This window comes from Aptenodytes patagonicus, chromosome 4 (genome assembly GCF_965638725.1).
Source record: "Aptenodytes patagonicus chromosome 4, bAptPat1.pri.cur, whole genome shotgun sequence".
Lineage (NCBI taxonomy): Eukaryota > Metazoa > Chordata > Aves > Sphenisciformes > Spheniscidae > Aptenodytes > Aptenodytes patagonicus.
The window spans coordinates 45975872-45991058 of NC_134952.1; the positions used below are offsets into that span (position 1 = coordinate 45975872).

General features: G+C 36.1%; 1 protein-coding gene across 2 annotated transcripts in view; it reads left to right on the forward strand.

Annotated features, from left to right (window-relative positions):
• The window catches only part of MARCHF1 (membrane associated ring-CH-type finger 1), a 255753-nt gene that overhangs the window by 149573 nt on the left and 90993 nt on the right, over positions 1-15187 (forward strand). For both annotated transcript variants that reach the window (XM_076336580.1, XM_076336581.1), the window contains exon 3: positions 2303-2442. In XM_076336580.1, the coding sequence (XP_076192695.1) occupies positions 2341-2442 (102 nt within the window). In that variant the 5' untranslated portion in view covers positions 2303-2340. The remainder of the gene's footprint in view (positions 1-2302; positions 2443-15187) is intronic.

The window sequence follows — 15187 nt, forward strand, 5'->3', positions numbered from 1 at the left end:
ACAACTCCCCTCCTCTGCTCGTAAACTCCGCTTACTGGGCAATATGTAAGGAACCACCGTGATGGGTTCCAGAGCAGCAGAAACAAAAGGTTTGTCTCATTTTGAAAAGTCTAAACAATATTGAAATATTTTCTGCTTGAAATGAGAAACAGGAAATTCCAGAGACATCAGAATAGTTTTGAAAAGACATTTTACTTTCTCAGAAGATTTTGTGTGCTCCCATTTAAAAAGCAGGGGGGACGGGATGGGGACTAGTTTAATTAGAAGTCAGACTCCACTGTTGTTTCAGTCCTGCTTAGTTGGTAAATAGTATTTCAGCACAAATGATGTAGAAATTACCTAGGATTTGCAGTAGAAGCTTGAAAAAATAAAAATTGTGATCGGTTGTCTCGTATCGCAGAGGAGGACATGTACGTATGCTCGTCCTGGTATTTTTTCTGATTCTGCAGTTTTACTTAGAAGTACTTCATGATATGTTGGATATACAATGAAAAGCATTTAAAACATGGATTCATTTTTTGTATCTGTGTACAGGTTGTTTAAATGCACAAGCTGTTCACTGGTACTTCCTTTACTCTTAAAAACAACCAGTTTGGTATGTAAAGTTCTGCTAGTTGCATTCACAAAATTAAGGAAAATAAACAGTCTTGTAGCACTTGCGAGAGAGTGGATGCTCTGAACTGCTGCTAAGTTGGTGACAATGAGTTTAGTCAGTGCTTCAGTTAGATTTCTCATTGTGAAGCCTTTGCTGGGTTGTACTCGTGCCCTGGAGGACCAAGTTCTTGAACGTCTACAACAGAAATCTTTTCTAATGGAAAAATGGATTTGACTCCACAGACAGTCAACAGACTGTGTGGCAGTCTTCATGTTACTAATGCTTTGCTGGCATATATTTACATCTCATGTTAAGATTTCAAGAGACTGAAAAATTAATAAGAATCCGTTCACCTGTAGACTCATTCATCTAATCATCTCCAGTGCGATAAAGCTAAGGCTAGTTCCCACTTACTCTTTACTACCAGTTCCATGAGGTTACGTGGTGAAATACATCTTTGTGCATTTCATGCTTTGAAAATTATATATTAATGGTAAGTGTGGAAGCAGTAGAGATGTAATTATTTAAGAAGGGGCTGTAGTTTGTCAGAAGCAGAACCTGGGAAGATGAAAGCCTGCTGTAAACACAAGCATGCCTTGTGTACTGCATGGAGATGTATTGCAGAAAAAATAAACCTACTTTACAAGTACATAATATTCAATGACATTAAATGGGTGCTACTTTACCATGTAAGGTCTTTATCATTATTGTATGTATGTTCCAGATCTATTAAGTCTAGTGCTAACCTCATTTGGAGTACTAGGCACTCAGTCTGGTAGGTTAATCTTTTTGTTTATTATGTTTCATGATGTTACGGAATAACACATTTTAAATTAAAAAATGTTATAAACAACCAGATTATAAATTTCTTCAGATGTTGTGGAGAAAAAAATTGCTCAAAGTTATTTTTTGTAACTAATTAGCAAAGTTTTGGACTGAATACCTACATTACCTGTTTCAATGGGGAAAAGTAGATTGTGAAATTTTAAAAATACTTATGAAGGTTTCCTACACTTAAAAAAAAACCTTACTAGTGCTGTATTTCCAGAATGTGTTAGTGTTACTTAAAAGGTATTTTATTACTCTTACAAACTAAAAAGAAGTTCACATGCAACTTACAGTTGGCATGTAACATTTATTGCTCGTGTGTGTATGTTACTTTTTACTATTTACAATACATCCTAGTGTAACACTTCCAAGACAAGCCAGGTATTCTGGTGTGTGTGGGCATGAGTACATACATGTATGTGTGTTTTTGCACTGTTGATTTGTATTTAATATCTGCTACTGCTTTAGGGCTATTTCTAGTTGTTTCAGGGAATATGGGGTATTGCATCCAAATGTTATACAGTTTTAGGAATGGTGCTAGTCTCACAGTTATTTTGTAATAAAATTCCTTTAAAATAACACTTTTTTTGAATTAAAGTGACAACTTGAGAAAGATTTAACAGATGGGGAGAAGGCACTGAATTTGCTGACACTGAAATAGTATTAATGCATGTACGGTGTGCTGAAAGTGCATAGTTCTTTTCTAACCTGCATGGCGTAACCCTTTGGAGTACTTTAAATAAACATGTTCTTCTAAAAATATGTTTATTAGCTTGTTTAGATATAATTTAATAAGCTGTTTTTAAAGGCATGCATCCAGAGACATGCACGCAATAAATTCAAAGTGTCAATGTTTCAGGGAATCTAAATTATTTTCAGAATTTCAGAAATTGAGAAGGGATAAGTGGAAGGAGAAAATGTTGGGCTGGTGCCAAGCGATAGCTCGTAACCCTCACAGACTTCCAAACAGCACAAGAACACCCGAGGTCTCAGGTGATGCTTCACATAACTCTGCTTTGGTGAGTGAAAAGTTGCTTTTCATGATGGTGGCATGCACAGATGAACTTCAGAGGTGTTAAATTTATTTTTTAAAATGTAGTGTTTGCCATTGATTGCATTGCCTCAGTGTGTGAAAACCTTTGACATTATAGCTATTCACTCTTTCCATTTGCTATTTTTTCATCTTTTATGTTATGCATGGTCCATTCTGACTTGCATGCTATGTCTATAAATCACTATTGATGTTTTGTGAATGGTAAAGTCTTTAAGCAGGAAATGTCCTAATATGGATTACTTACGTTCTTTGTGATCTTAATCAATGCAATGGCATTTGGTCCCTGATGAATACAGCTGGACATTATCTAAAGGTACCTTGTTTGCTCTTTGCTCCTGCCTGTAACAGGAACAAAGTATAGTACGTCTGCACTTGTGTTAGAGAGATGGATTTTAAAATTATCTTCAAATATTTAACATGACGCCGCAAGACATGGTTGAGTTTCTGCATGCAAAGCTATTGATAGTAGATGTTCAGGCAATGTAAAGTCGACAATTTACATAGTGGAGTTATCATGAATTGTATGAAGTTGAATAAAGTGACTTGTTGACAAGAATTTTAATCCTGCAGTTTTTGCTCATTCAAATAAATCCATTTACATCAGTAGACCTCCCCAGGTGAGTAAGAACTGCAAACTGAATGTAAAGGCTTCAGACTGCCCCGCATGTAAGAGCAAAAATTGTCTATGTACTTGCTTTAATTCAACTGTATTGAAATTTTCAAACTACAGCAAAACGGAATATTTGAAACATATTCAGTTAAATATGCCTGGTCCAATTTCATTATTAAGTTTAAAATAGGCACAACATTTGCCTATCCTAAGAAGCATGATGTATGAGGAAGTACTGCCCTCCAGTTGTTGAAATATGGACATGATGACATTTAAGCAGAAAGGTTAATAATTGTTTATAACCACTGATGAAATGTGGTATTCCAAAGAGTGAGAAGAGAGTTGTAAATGAAGCAGCAGTGGTCTGTTCGAAAGTTGTTGAAGTTCTGGTGAAAAAAAGCCCCTGCTTAATGTGGCAAAATTATCTTGTTCAATGGTAGATTATATAGAATGTAAGTTTCTGCTAAGGAAGGGAAAGCAAAAAGGCAGCACTAAAAATTGCAAATTTTATAGTTTACTTAATATCCTAGATTATTATTATAGCTCACTTTCATCTGGAATTCTTTTCTTTCAGAGAAATAAAAGGAAATTAAAAACCAATGAGTCATGAAACAAGAAATTTCAAGTATATTATCCCCATATTCAATTACTATTACTATTACTGTTTTCTTTTTTAATTTTATTTAATTACTATTAATGTTTAGGTATTGCTAATAATAGGTGATAGCTATTAAGGAATTTAGATATGTGAAAATTTGCATATTTTGATTTCTGCTTGACTGCTAGTCAACATCTAATTCAGTTTGATATTCGAAAGATAAGCATTCCAATCTACCAGATGTGATTTAGAAATTATGAACTGGGAATACAGTTCATAACAGTTGGATCAGTAGGGTTAGCATGTTTTAGCCTTATTAATATTAAAACTTGTTCAAAAATAAGTTTGCGTGAAACTGTATAGACTGCTGCTTAGTTGATCAAGTGTGTAAGAAAGTCAGGGATATAAACAGCTAGGGAAGATACCATGTGTCCTTTAATGTTGTGATTGGGTATAGAATAATAATCTTTACAACAGGAAATAAAGCAGTAATATCTCTTGAGGCCTGTCAAGTTTTCCTCTTCATTTTCTTCGCTTCCTGCTCTCTCAACCATTACTCTTTCTATCCCTCACTTCTGAAGTAAATGACATTCAGTATAAGCTTTTGCTGGCAGTGTCCTTCCAAATTCTGGGTTGTAGGCTGAAAATCCTTATTTATTTTCCTTATGAACATTTTAAAACAGAAGTCTTGTTTCAAATCAGTTTTGATTTTGTTTAGTAGTCTTAGCCTTTCAGTGTTGAAAAATTTTCCATCTGGTCTTGAGTGAAGATACAGACTTTAGCACTGGAAAATGAACATAATGAAACAGCAGAAAACAAAGAATATAATAAATTATTTGTTGTAAGTGTACAAAGCCAATTCCGATGACCTATTCAAGTCCCTTCTTTCTGAATTAATGTTCATTTTTCAGTGCATTGCAGCTCCTCCGTGGACCTGGTTCCCTTAGTGGGGGTTTATTTGGTCTGTCTTGCGAGCACATTTATGGTAGAAAGAAACAGATCTTTGCTTCCTTAGACTGTAGGTGGCCAGTCTGGTTTTGGCGGGAAGCAAAATGGAGTATACACCGCATCTTTTTTTCACCTCTGCTGTATGCCTTTTGTGTACACTTCTGATTCATCAGAATGTCTTCTGTATTTCAGAACTTCAGCTAAGGTTTTACAAAAGAAACTTTTCTTTCCCTTTAAAAATAAACACCCAAAGCGGTCATTTCACAATGCCACTTTCCCAAAGGGGAATGATCTGAAAATTGCAAGTATGTCTTATTAATTTTCATGAAAAGAAATATTTCTCTTTCTTAGTGAAAGAAAGAAGGAAGCTTGTGGAGTAGGAAGCAGGTCATCATCGTTAAAAAATTGCTTTTTTCATTAAGCAAGTAAATGGAATACTTAACAGCAGTGCGGGAAAAAATAAAAAAGAAATTAGCTCATGAAAACACTGAAATAAATGTAAAGAGTTTAATAAAATCAGTTATACTGTTTCATTTTATTTGATGTTAAGATGTCCTAGCTTCATTCAGATCAAAAAAATTCTGAAATATGTCATCAAAACTCAACTAAATATTCTTGGAAACATTTTTCCGTTATTATTTTCAACTTAATTATAATATTATCCCCAGGCTTTATCACCTCAGTCTATTTTATTTGAAGATTAAAGCCTTTGTGTTCAATTTTAGGTGGAACTCTAGCTTCTTGGTTCTGAGCATACCTCAAAAATTTTGAGTCATTCTATAATCAAAGGAGGCATAATTTCTCAAAAAATATTGTTTAATATTACAATTTGTTGGATTTGGGGGTTTGTATTGATAATTTTAGATTCAAAGGGAGTAGAACTCTTTTGTTTTCATACTCAAAACAATTTTATTTAGTCCATTAACTTGGTGTAGTGGGACATAAAGCTGGAATTGACTTTGCTTCTCTGATAGCTAGAAATCATTATCTATTTTTGAAGCTGAATTTATTGTCAGTTTGTGCTTATTTGTCCTGTATACATCGTTTCTAAACTTTAAAGGTTCATCCTTCCTAATGTTCATCATAAGATTTATTTTTAGAGACCTGTAATATAACTTTTCAACTTTACTTTCCCTTCTCGTAATAGTTCCCATGTTCCCACGGCTATCTTAAAAGGTCTTGTCTGTTCCTGCTCCCGTTTGAACATGAGTGACCAGTTGTACACAGTCTTCCAGATCAAACTTTCTGTTCCTAACACTTGTGACACTAATTATTCCCTATCCGGTAACACATTTATCATACTGCATAGATTTAGAATCACTTTATCGATATGGTTTTTGTAGCTAACTATTATTTTAGTTTTGAGACCAAACCTAGAATATGTTAAGTTTTGATCAGTACATGAAGACTGAACCAATTCAAATTATGATTGTTCCTCTGTTCTTTTCCATTCACTGTTTTTTATATTTATTTAGCAAAAAGACCTTTTCCTATTTAACTCTCTTTTTTGAAAGTTTGATTCTGGGTTTTGTTGTTTGTTTTTTGTGGTTTTTTTTCCCCCCTGGTAATTCTTAGTTTTTTTCATTACTTTCTAGTATGTTTCCTTGCTTTTCTATTTCATGTAGGCTTCATCTACTATATTTATCTCTTCTGAAGTAGATAGTCATTCAGACAAATCTGAAGATGTTCAGATTGTTCTCTACAGGTTTTTTTCTTTTCTTAAATGCAAATTCATGTCTTTTTCATTTTTTCCTTTCTCTGATTTTTGCTGGAGTTGGGGAAAGAATAGTAGTGTTTTCTTCCTTAATTTAAAAGAATCCAGATCTTAAAAGCTCATAATTCTATGCAATAGTATTTGCAGTTTTTTGTCTTCTGAAAGGATAATGGATATAATTGAAAACATACAATTTTAAATTCTTTCTTCATGAGTCACTTAACTCCATACAGACAGTATCTATTTATACTGTGATTCTGTAAGCATATGTATGTATGGTTAGTTCAAATTATTTTGATGGGAATACATAAATATGTGTTAACATTGATTAAGCAATTTGACTAGAAGCAGTTCTGTGTCTGCCTGTCTTTGCTCAGTGCCTAGTGCTTCTTGGGGTCCTAATTCAGAACTTGAGCATTATCACAATGTATGTTCTTAATAGTTACGTACAGCCTGTTCTGCATAGGGTATGGACTGGTCCTTGATTCAGTACATCATGTTAAACACATGAAGCTAATGGGACATGAGCACATACTTAATGCTGAATTGTAGTCATTAATGCATACTACTTTTCCCTGTTGTATTCCCCACTAGAATTATGGGTGAATATATGCAGAAGTATGGTCATGTGAGTAACTAGGTAATTTATGTTTGTATATGCAAATGAAATTTGGAACTCATGGCAAATGATCAAGCATCTAATTTAACCCTAAGGAAGGATTTTTTTATATGCAAGCAAATGGTACCATCTGCTTCTCTAAGAGAACGTAAAATGTTTATGAATTATCTGTTTGACATAGGCAGATCCCAGGTTGCCACATCTGATCTACACATGTTGACTGAGCAAGTTAATAGTAGTCAATCGTCATTCCAAAATATAATTAAACAATGGGAAGTGATTTTGTTGTGGTTTAACCCCGGCAGGCAGCTTAGCCCCACATAGCTGCTCGCTTACTCCCCCTCAGTGGGATGGGGGAGAGAATCACAGGGGAAAAGTGAGAAAAATAATGGGTTGAGATAAAGACAGTTTAATCGGTAAAACAAAAGCCACTCACGCAAGCAAAGCAAAACAAGGAATTCATTCACTCCTTCCCATGGGCAGGCAGGTGTTCAGCCATCTCCAGGAAAGCAGGGCTCCATCACGCATAACGGTTACTTGGGAAGACAAAACGCCATAACTCCAAATGTCCCCCCCTTCCTTCTTCTTCCCCCAGCTTTATATGCTGCGCACGACGTCATATGGTGTGGAATATCCCTTTGGTCAGCTGGGGTCAGCTGTCCCAGCTCACAACTTCTTGTGCACCCCCAGCCTACTCACTGGTGGGTGGGGTGAGAAGCAGAAAAGGCCTTGACTCTGTGTAAGCACTGCTCAGCAGTAACGAAAACATCCCTGTGTTATCAACGCTGTTTTCATCACAAATCCAAAACATAGCCCCATGCCAGCTACTGTGAAGAAAATTAACTCTATCCCAGCCAAAACCAGTACATCTTTTCTTCCAGTGATAAAATGAGAAGCTGGTATTTAGTAAGTTCTGCTAACTATATGAATGTTCTGAATACTGTAGGAATGATTTACCACTAGATGATCTTTAAAAGTCCCATCCAACCCCAGCCATTCTATGATTCTATCGTCTTTATCTAAACCCCCAAATTTAATTCCGAAACAAGAAAGATCTCTTGACCTGAGCTTGAAGTGTTTGGCTGCCTGATTGTCATCAAGGGAGTGTAACTCCTTGCTGAAAATCCTGTGAAATAGGATCCCTCTAGGTTTCCCTTAACAGTGCAAGCCTGGTATTGTTAATCTGACAGGGGTTGAGGGGATATTTAAGATCTGTATTTTAATTTGTTGTAAGAAAATTGTGTAGTTTAATACTCAAAAACTAGATGTAAGTGAGAAAAGAGTAATCATCTAAGAATATGGAGTTGGTTTCATCTGAATTATCTTATTTGCATAACTATTAAGTAGACTTGTCTTAATTAGGCTGCAGAAGTAGCTAAGAAATCCATAATACTATACCTACAAAATTTTCTGTAGACACTGCTTTTGGAAATCTAGTAGTAACTTTAATATAGTAGCCAAACAGTGTGTATATGTGGATCAAACTGTGGAAGAGAGAGATTCTACAGGGAAATGTAGTTTCAAAAGAGGCAGAATTACACACCTGGTATAATAAATTATATGCTGTTTAAACCTTCTCTTAGTCTGTACTTCTAAAGAATAAAAATACAGCTGGGCACAGCACGTTTAATTACGCATTGGAAAAAGGAATATAACCTTTTGTGGTTCAGGCGTACTGCTCCTGGCTTCTGTGTCAGGTAGCTTATGGAATAATATATGAGGTCTGAATAAATTTTTTGGGGGAGATGGGGTCCTAAATATCTCATGTTCTCCGGTGCTATGGGTTTGTATCTCAGCTGGGCTGGTTCCCTCTATTCCTCTGGTGCTGAGAAGTTGTATTCTAAGTGACTGCCTGGGTTTTCCTATTTACTTCTCATGGACGTTATGAAATTTCTGCAGCATTTCAGTTAAAGCCAGCATTTGTTCTGATATTCTTGGACTAAAATTTTTGTTGCCATTGTTCATTGTACTTTTTGATTCACCTCACCTGTTTTTATTTCCTCAGATGTTCTAAGGCCTTTTGAGAAGAAACTTAATTGTAGATGCATGTTCATTTGTAGCATTTTACATCAGGTTACTTTTTAGCTTTTTATTTAGCAAGTCCCTTAGTATTTGTTAATGTTAAGCTATGGAAACTTTTCCTCGTGATGTAGATGTTCCACACTGGGCTCATCCTTCTGCACGATGCTGCATGCTCCCCCGCAGGGAAATTGTTTTAACTATTTATTGCTTTCTAATTTACAGGGTCAGCCTAAGCTGCCAGTGGCCTCAGTAGCCATGCCACCCCAGGCCAATCTTATTGATTTTCCTTATATTTAAAGCCAATTAGCAGTCGTTACCTGGGTTACCATCACCGTCTGGCTTCGCACCACAAATGTGTTACAAGGATGTAAAGTTGTTAAGAGTTCATTTGTGCTTCTTTTCTGTGCATACGTAAGCCATTAGAGCAGGGCAGATGTAGGCCAAAACTTTTGGGTAAGTCTCCCCTATTACTCAGCTGCTTCCTCAGTGCATACCAGCATTGTTTAATAATTTAAGAGCAGGGCAGATGCGGTCAAATTTTTACTGATTTGACCAGTGATTTCAGTTAGGCTTCCCCTGTGACAGGCTTAAAATGACACTCCTCACTTAAATCGTTTTCATTTCACTTGTGAAAAGGATGACACATTTCCTGACCAAAAATGGAGGCCACACAGAAAATTACTATTGCTTTGCATTTATAGAAACAACAGTAACTTGAATATCAGAGGGAAAAAAAAAAAAAGCTTACCTGAATGCTGGCATCAATATGAGTAAATTATTATTATTACTATTATTATTTAATGTTCTTAAAAGTAATGTTTTGTTTAGCTTTATAACTTACATGATATTTATGTTTTCTGGGTGTGTCATGGTTTAACCTCAGTCAGTCGGCAACTGAGCACCACACAGCTGCTCACTCACTCCCCCCCCCCCAGTGGGATGGGGGAGAGAATTGGAAGGGTAGAAGTGAGAAAAAATCATGGGTTGAGATAAAAACAGTTTAATAATGGAAATAAAATAATAATAACAATAATAATAATGTAATAATAATAATAATAATACACAAAGCAAGTGATGCACAGTGCAATTGCTCACCACCCGCCGACCGATGCCCAGCCAGTCCCCGAGCAGCGGCCCCCCCCGGCCAACTCCTCCCAGTTTATGTACCGAGCATGACGTCCCATGGTATGGAATGTCCCTTGGGCCAGTTTGGGTCAGCTGTCCTGGCTGTGCCCCCTCCCAGCTTCTTGTGCACCCCCAGCCTTCTCAGTCGGTAGAGCATGGGAAGCTGAAGAGTCCTTGACTAGTGTAAACACTACTTAGCAACAACTAAAACATCGGTGTGTTATCAACATTGTTCTCACCCTAAATCCAAAACACAGCACTGTACCAGCTACCAGGAAGAAAATTAACTCTGTCCCTGCTGAAACCAGGACAGCGTGTTAGGTGTCCAGATTACAGATACTTTTATCAGTGGAATTTGGAAGAAATTATTTTCTGTAGGTCAAATTACTATAAGAAGATATTGACAATAAATATTTGTTAAATATCTGTGTAACTGTTCGAATAGATTATATTCAATCCTTTTTTCTTTCCCCAAAATATTTCATGCACCTTGTTTCTCATAGCAACATATATTCCCAAGATTGGTTCAAATCTATTTCATATAAATTATTCATAATTTGTTTCTTTTTTGTATAGTTGAAGCTGTCTCGTTAGTCTTTCGCTTAGGAAAAAGGGGCATCTTTTAAGTGTAGAATTTAAAATGTATTAACTTTTTTCAGTTTTGGAGAGAAGAGTTATGTCTCAGTACATTAGACTTGTTCACATAACTTTTGACTGAAAGCTCAAGAATTACTTTTCTAGCAATTTTTAATACGTCCATAAAAATCTTAAAGTGTGTAAAGCTCCAGGTTACATGAGGTAGGGTTATAGATACTGAAACAAAGAGGGGATTACCAGATCACCATTCAGTTTCTATCTGGAAAATGAGTTTTAGCAAATGAGAAAATCAGACAGGTCCAAGTTATTAACCTAAGTTTTTGATAATGTGAAATGGGTTATTCTCATTTTAGCCCAGCGAAGCCTTCAGTGCCATCATTAACTGAACACCTACACTGTAATGGGGAAGCCAAGATGACAGGAAGCATCAAAGAAGTGTCTCTGCTCATTCATTTATTGCCAGAGTAATATCAGCAAGGAAAGCTATGAAAGCACATCATGTTAAAAAAAACCCAACAAAAACAACCCCCCCAAAAAAAAACCCAACCAAAAAAAGCCCAAAAAAGAACAAAAAAAAAGTAAAAAAACAGTAGTGGTGGAAGATAATTCTGCAACTTTATCTTGTAAAAAATCTAATGGTAATACTAAATGTTTAAGTGAAATTGCAGGTTTACATAGTACTCCCATTCCTGAGGATCCATATTTTTTGCATGGTATTTTGCAGTACAATACTACTTGAATTACAAGATCTAGAACCAGGTTTAGGATAAGGTCTTTACTGTGCTGACTGCCATGGTCAGTGCAACTCAGTCCTGTGAACAGAAATGTGTATGCATATTTTGCTTGAAGAGTCTATACTGATACCATTTGCATGCTTAGAGTGAGGTATGTGCATATAAGTTTGTGCAGCAGCAGTTCAGAGCATTGATAGAAAAGGGTAAGAATCAGGATTTCCCTTGTGTGTGTATATATATATTTCAACCCTGCTAGTTTAAATTTTACCTAATCACGTAAGTTTGTGCAGTTTCCGCAACAGGATTCATTCTCAGTGTTAAGCGGTTTACATAATAATTATTATTGCAAAATATACTCCAAAATACTCCCCAAAAATATTCTTAAGAGGAAAATGGGGTTGTATGTGAATGCATAGAAGCCATTTCATGCATTCATATTAGTACGTAAGTTTTGCTACAGACAGGGGTGGAAGAAGAAGAAAGTAGTAAACTACAGGGAGCTGTATGTCTCCCTAGATACATCCCCAATGTATTGTTCTGCTACGCTATCCTCAGTAAGAGTCTTCTGAACGTTACAAATGATTTGGTGTTGGTTTTGTGGCATAGGAGGCTATGCAGTGCCCCATATCTCATTCAGCACCGTGTTCCACCTAAGCGGTGGGCTGTTTTTTCCGCAGCATAATGAGTCTGCACGTATCATGACTGTCTTGTGAACTCCTAGCTTGTATAGAGACAGATTGAGTCTTCATTGTGGTTCTCTGTCATTCTTCCTTTTATCTAACAGAGACATGCTGTAGCACAGAAGCTTAAGTAGGGTCTCTTGAAATCTGCTGCATATATGAGTTTCCCTTTTTATAAGATTTTGATGGAGCCCTGAGCTAGGAGAGGGTCTGGGGGAGAAATCAGATCTTCAAACAAAAGTTAACCTTTTTAAGTGGATTCATCCAAAAATACTCTGTGGGAAGATTCTGAAATCTAATGTTATCGCCCTGTTTTCTAGTTGGCAGTGTCACTGAATACCTGCCATTGCAACTGCAATTGTGGTGTCCTCTTTACAACAAAGAACAGCCACAGAAAGTGCTGGAATGATGAACCCAAGCAGAAAAAGTATCGTAATTATTGTGTAGGTTAAAGCGCTGACTTGCATTGTATGTAACTTCCACGTAACTTTGTGAACGTCACTTCTACTTTGTGACTTCAGCCTCATTAATGTGAACTAATGATAACATTCAGGATAAAATTTCACTTACAATTCTAAGGTGCTTAAATCCTGTAGAGACAAAGGTGTTAGACCTATCCTGGTTGATAGTGGAAGGATTAAATAAATTTGGATAATTAATACAAAGGAGGGGGAGAAAATATGGCAGAAGACCTAGTGGCTGTCTGGAGATGAATCAACAGATAGGCTGAGGTTTAGTGTTCGTTCCACAGGAGATGGAGATAACAGCATGAACCAGGTAGCCTGCTGCAGTTTCAGAGGCGCTAGTTCAAATCTTGGCCTCAATTTGTAGGAAATGCCAGACCTGTCAATTTAATAAAAAATGGGTACGTGGTCGAAGATGGCCATATGTGGATGCGGACCATATCACTTCTGTCGACTCTTGACTGTGAAAGAAAACTGCTTGTGATCTCGTTAGGCTAATTACATCTGGGGTTAATCTTTTGTTCCCTCCCCCTTGTCCTTTCATGAAGTATGAGATGGGAGTAATAGGATGACATTAAGAAGAGGAAATTTAGACTGAAAGCGAAGAACGTACTCTTGACAATGAAATGTCTTAGGCTACTATATGATTTTGTTATTGAGGGTTACAGTTGATTTTGTATTGAGGGTTGTCTGTGGTCCTTGAAATTTGGAATGGAAACATTTGCACGTGATATTTGTATTAGCTTTTTTCCTGCCTCTGATTTTCTGTGCATGTAGTTTTTTTCCTGTTTCTAAAAGAAATACATCCTAGCTTTTCTTGCCCTGGTAATCCTTTTATAAAATCAATGATGTGAAAGGTACAACTTCTGTACCAGATCAGATGACTGACTGTGATTTTTCTAATCATTAAGCATTGTTTAAATAGAAGTGTTTAGATTTCATCCTTTGTGAAGATCTATTTTGTGGTAAGGTGTCTGTTTTCTATTTCTGTGCCTCATTTTTAAATTTCTTCTCTTTGTCAGTCTCAACTGACCCCAACCATATTTACTTGTTAACCATGTAGGTTGTAATTTATATAACTGAATTATTGTTTTTTATAAGGTATTGTACATAGGATCTTATGTTTGGCCCACCTTACATTAAGAAGAGAGGCACCAAATGTAGCCATGCTTTTAGCATTTTTATACCCAAAAGTTAAACACTGGTTCTCTTTCATGATGGATGAGGGAGAAAAACAGTGTCCTTTTTTCCTGTGACTTCTTTCTCTTTTCTGCTGTTTTGGAGAAACAGAATTTTATGACGTACAGCATAACCATGATCTGACAGAAAAAAGAAAAGCGTGACAAAAATTGATTTCATAGATGTTTTAATATTACAAAGAGGAGGTCTTGTTTTCCATTTATTTTCTATTTATGCAGAAATGATACACTTAAATTTTGAGAGGTGTTTGTTATTCTTAGCTTTAATATGGTATTTATTTCACGTACAAGAACTATTTTAAGTTGCACTGAGGTATACTCACGTGCGTAGTCCACATTGTTATTTTTCAGGCTGAAAGTGCATTGTTCTAGCAATATGTAAAGATGATACTAAACGTATTTTGAGTTTTATTAGTAAATTGGAATACTGCATTTTTTTGGCTGCTGTGAGAGAGAAGAAAGATTTTCATCTCACACAGATGTTTGGGTTTTTTTCATTTGAAGGACATAGAAGATTGCATTAATTCAATGCAATTCCATTTTACTCTTCCTGGGTATAATTTGGCTCCTCACAGTGTCTTGAGGTCCCAGGCAAGAATCAGTAGTCTGTTGTGGGGCTATCTTTAATGTCAATCAGTTTATAATTAGCATTTTCAGTATAACCATTGGAAGAAATATATAAGGGAAATGTGTAAATAAGGGGAAAAGGTGTATTATGGAAGAAAAAGTGATTGTAGAAAAAGCTCATTTATTGATTAGGCCATTAATTTGAACTTGTGGTTTCCCTAGACAAAGAAATCCCCCAAAACAAACAAACGAAAGAAAAATCTCCAAACCTGAAGTAGCTGCAGACTCAGTGCTTCTTGTATTTCACAGAGAAGCTGTTGAGTACAGGCTCTGCCTAGTGTAAGTTCGAGGGTAGGCAGAATAAATTTATGTGTAGTGAAATTTATAGTAATGAGATCATTGAACGAGGAGGCATGTTGATGCTGGTCCATCCAATGGACTCAAACTCACTGTAGACGAAGACCCCAGAGGCAGTACAGATGCTTCTGAGGGCTCTCAAAAGTGCTCTGTTGATAATCTGGAAGTGTGGTGCATCAAAACCATGTACTCAGACTTCGTGTTTAGTGTGGAAATATAATTTTACCTATTCAGATTCAGGCATATACTCTTCTTGGTAAGTGACACTAATTTAGACTATAGTATTTCCTGATGCTGAAATAATTGAATTTTTTTTTTTTATTATGGAAACCTGAGTTTATTTAATCATGCTTGATGTTTGTCTTCTCTGGGTAATATTATTTCAGAATGTGCTAATTGCTTCTTGTAATCTTTGTAATCCATAAATATTAATGCTCATGAAATGTTAATAACAGCTGATAAAAATGAAATGCAGA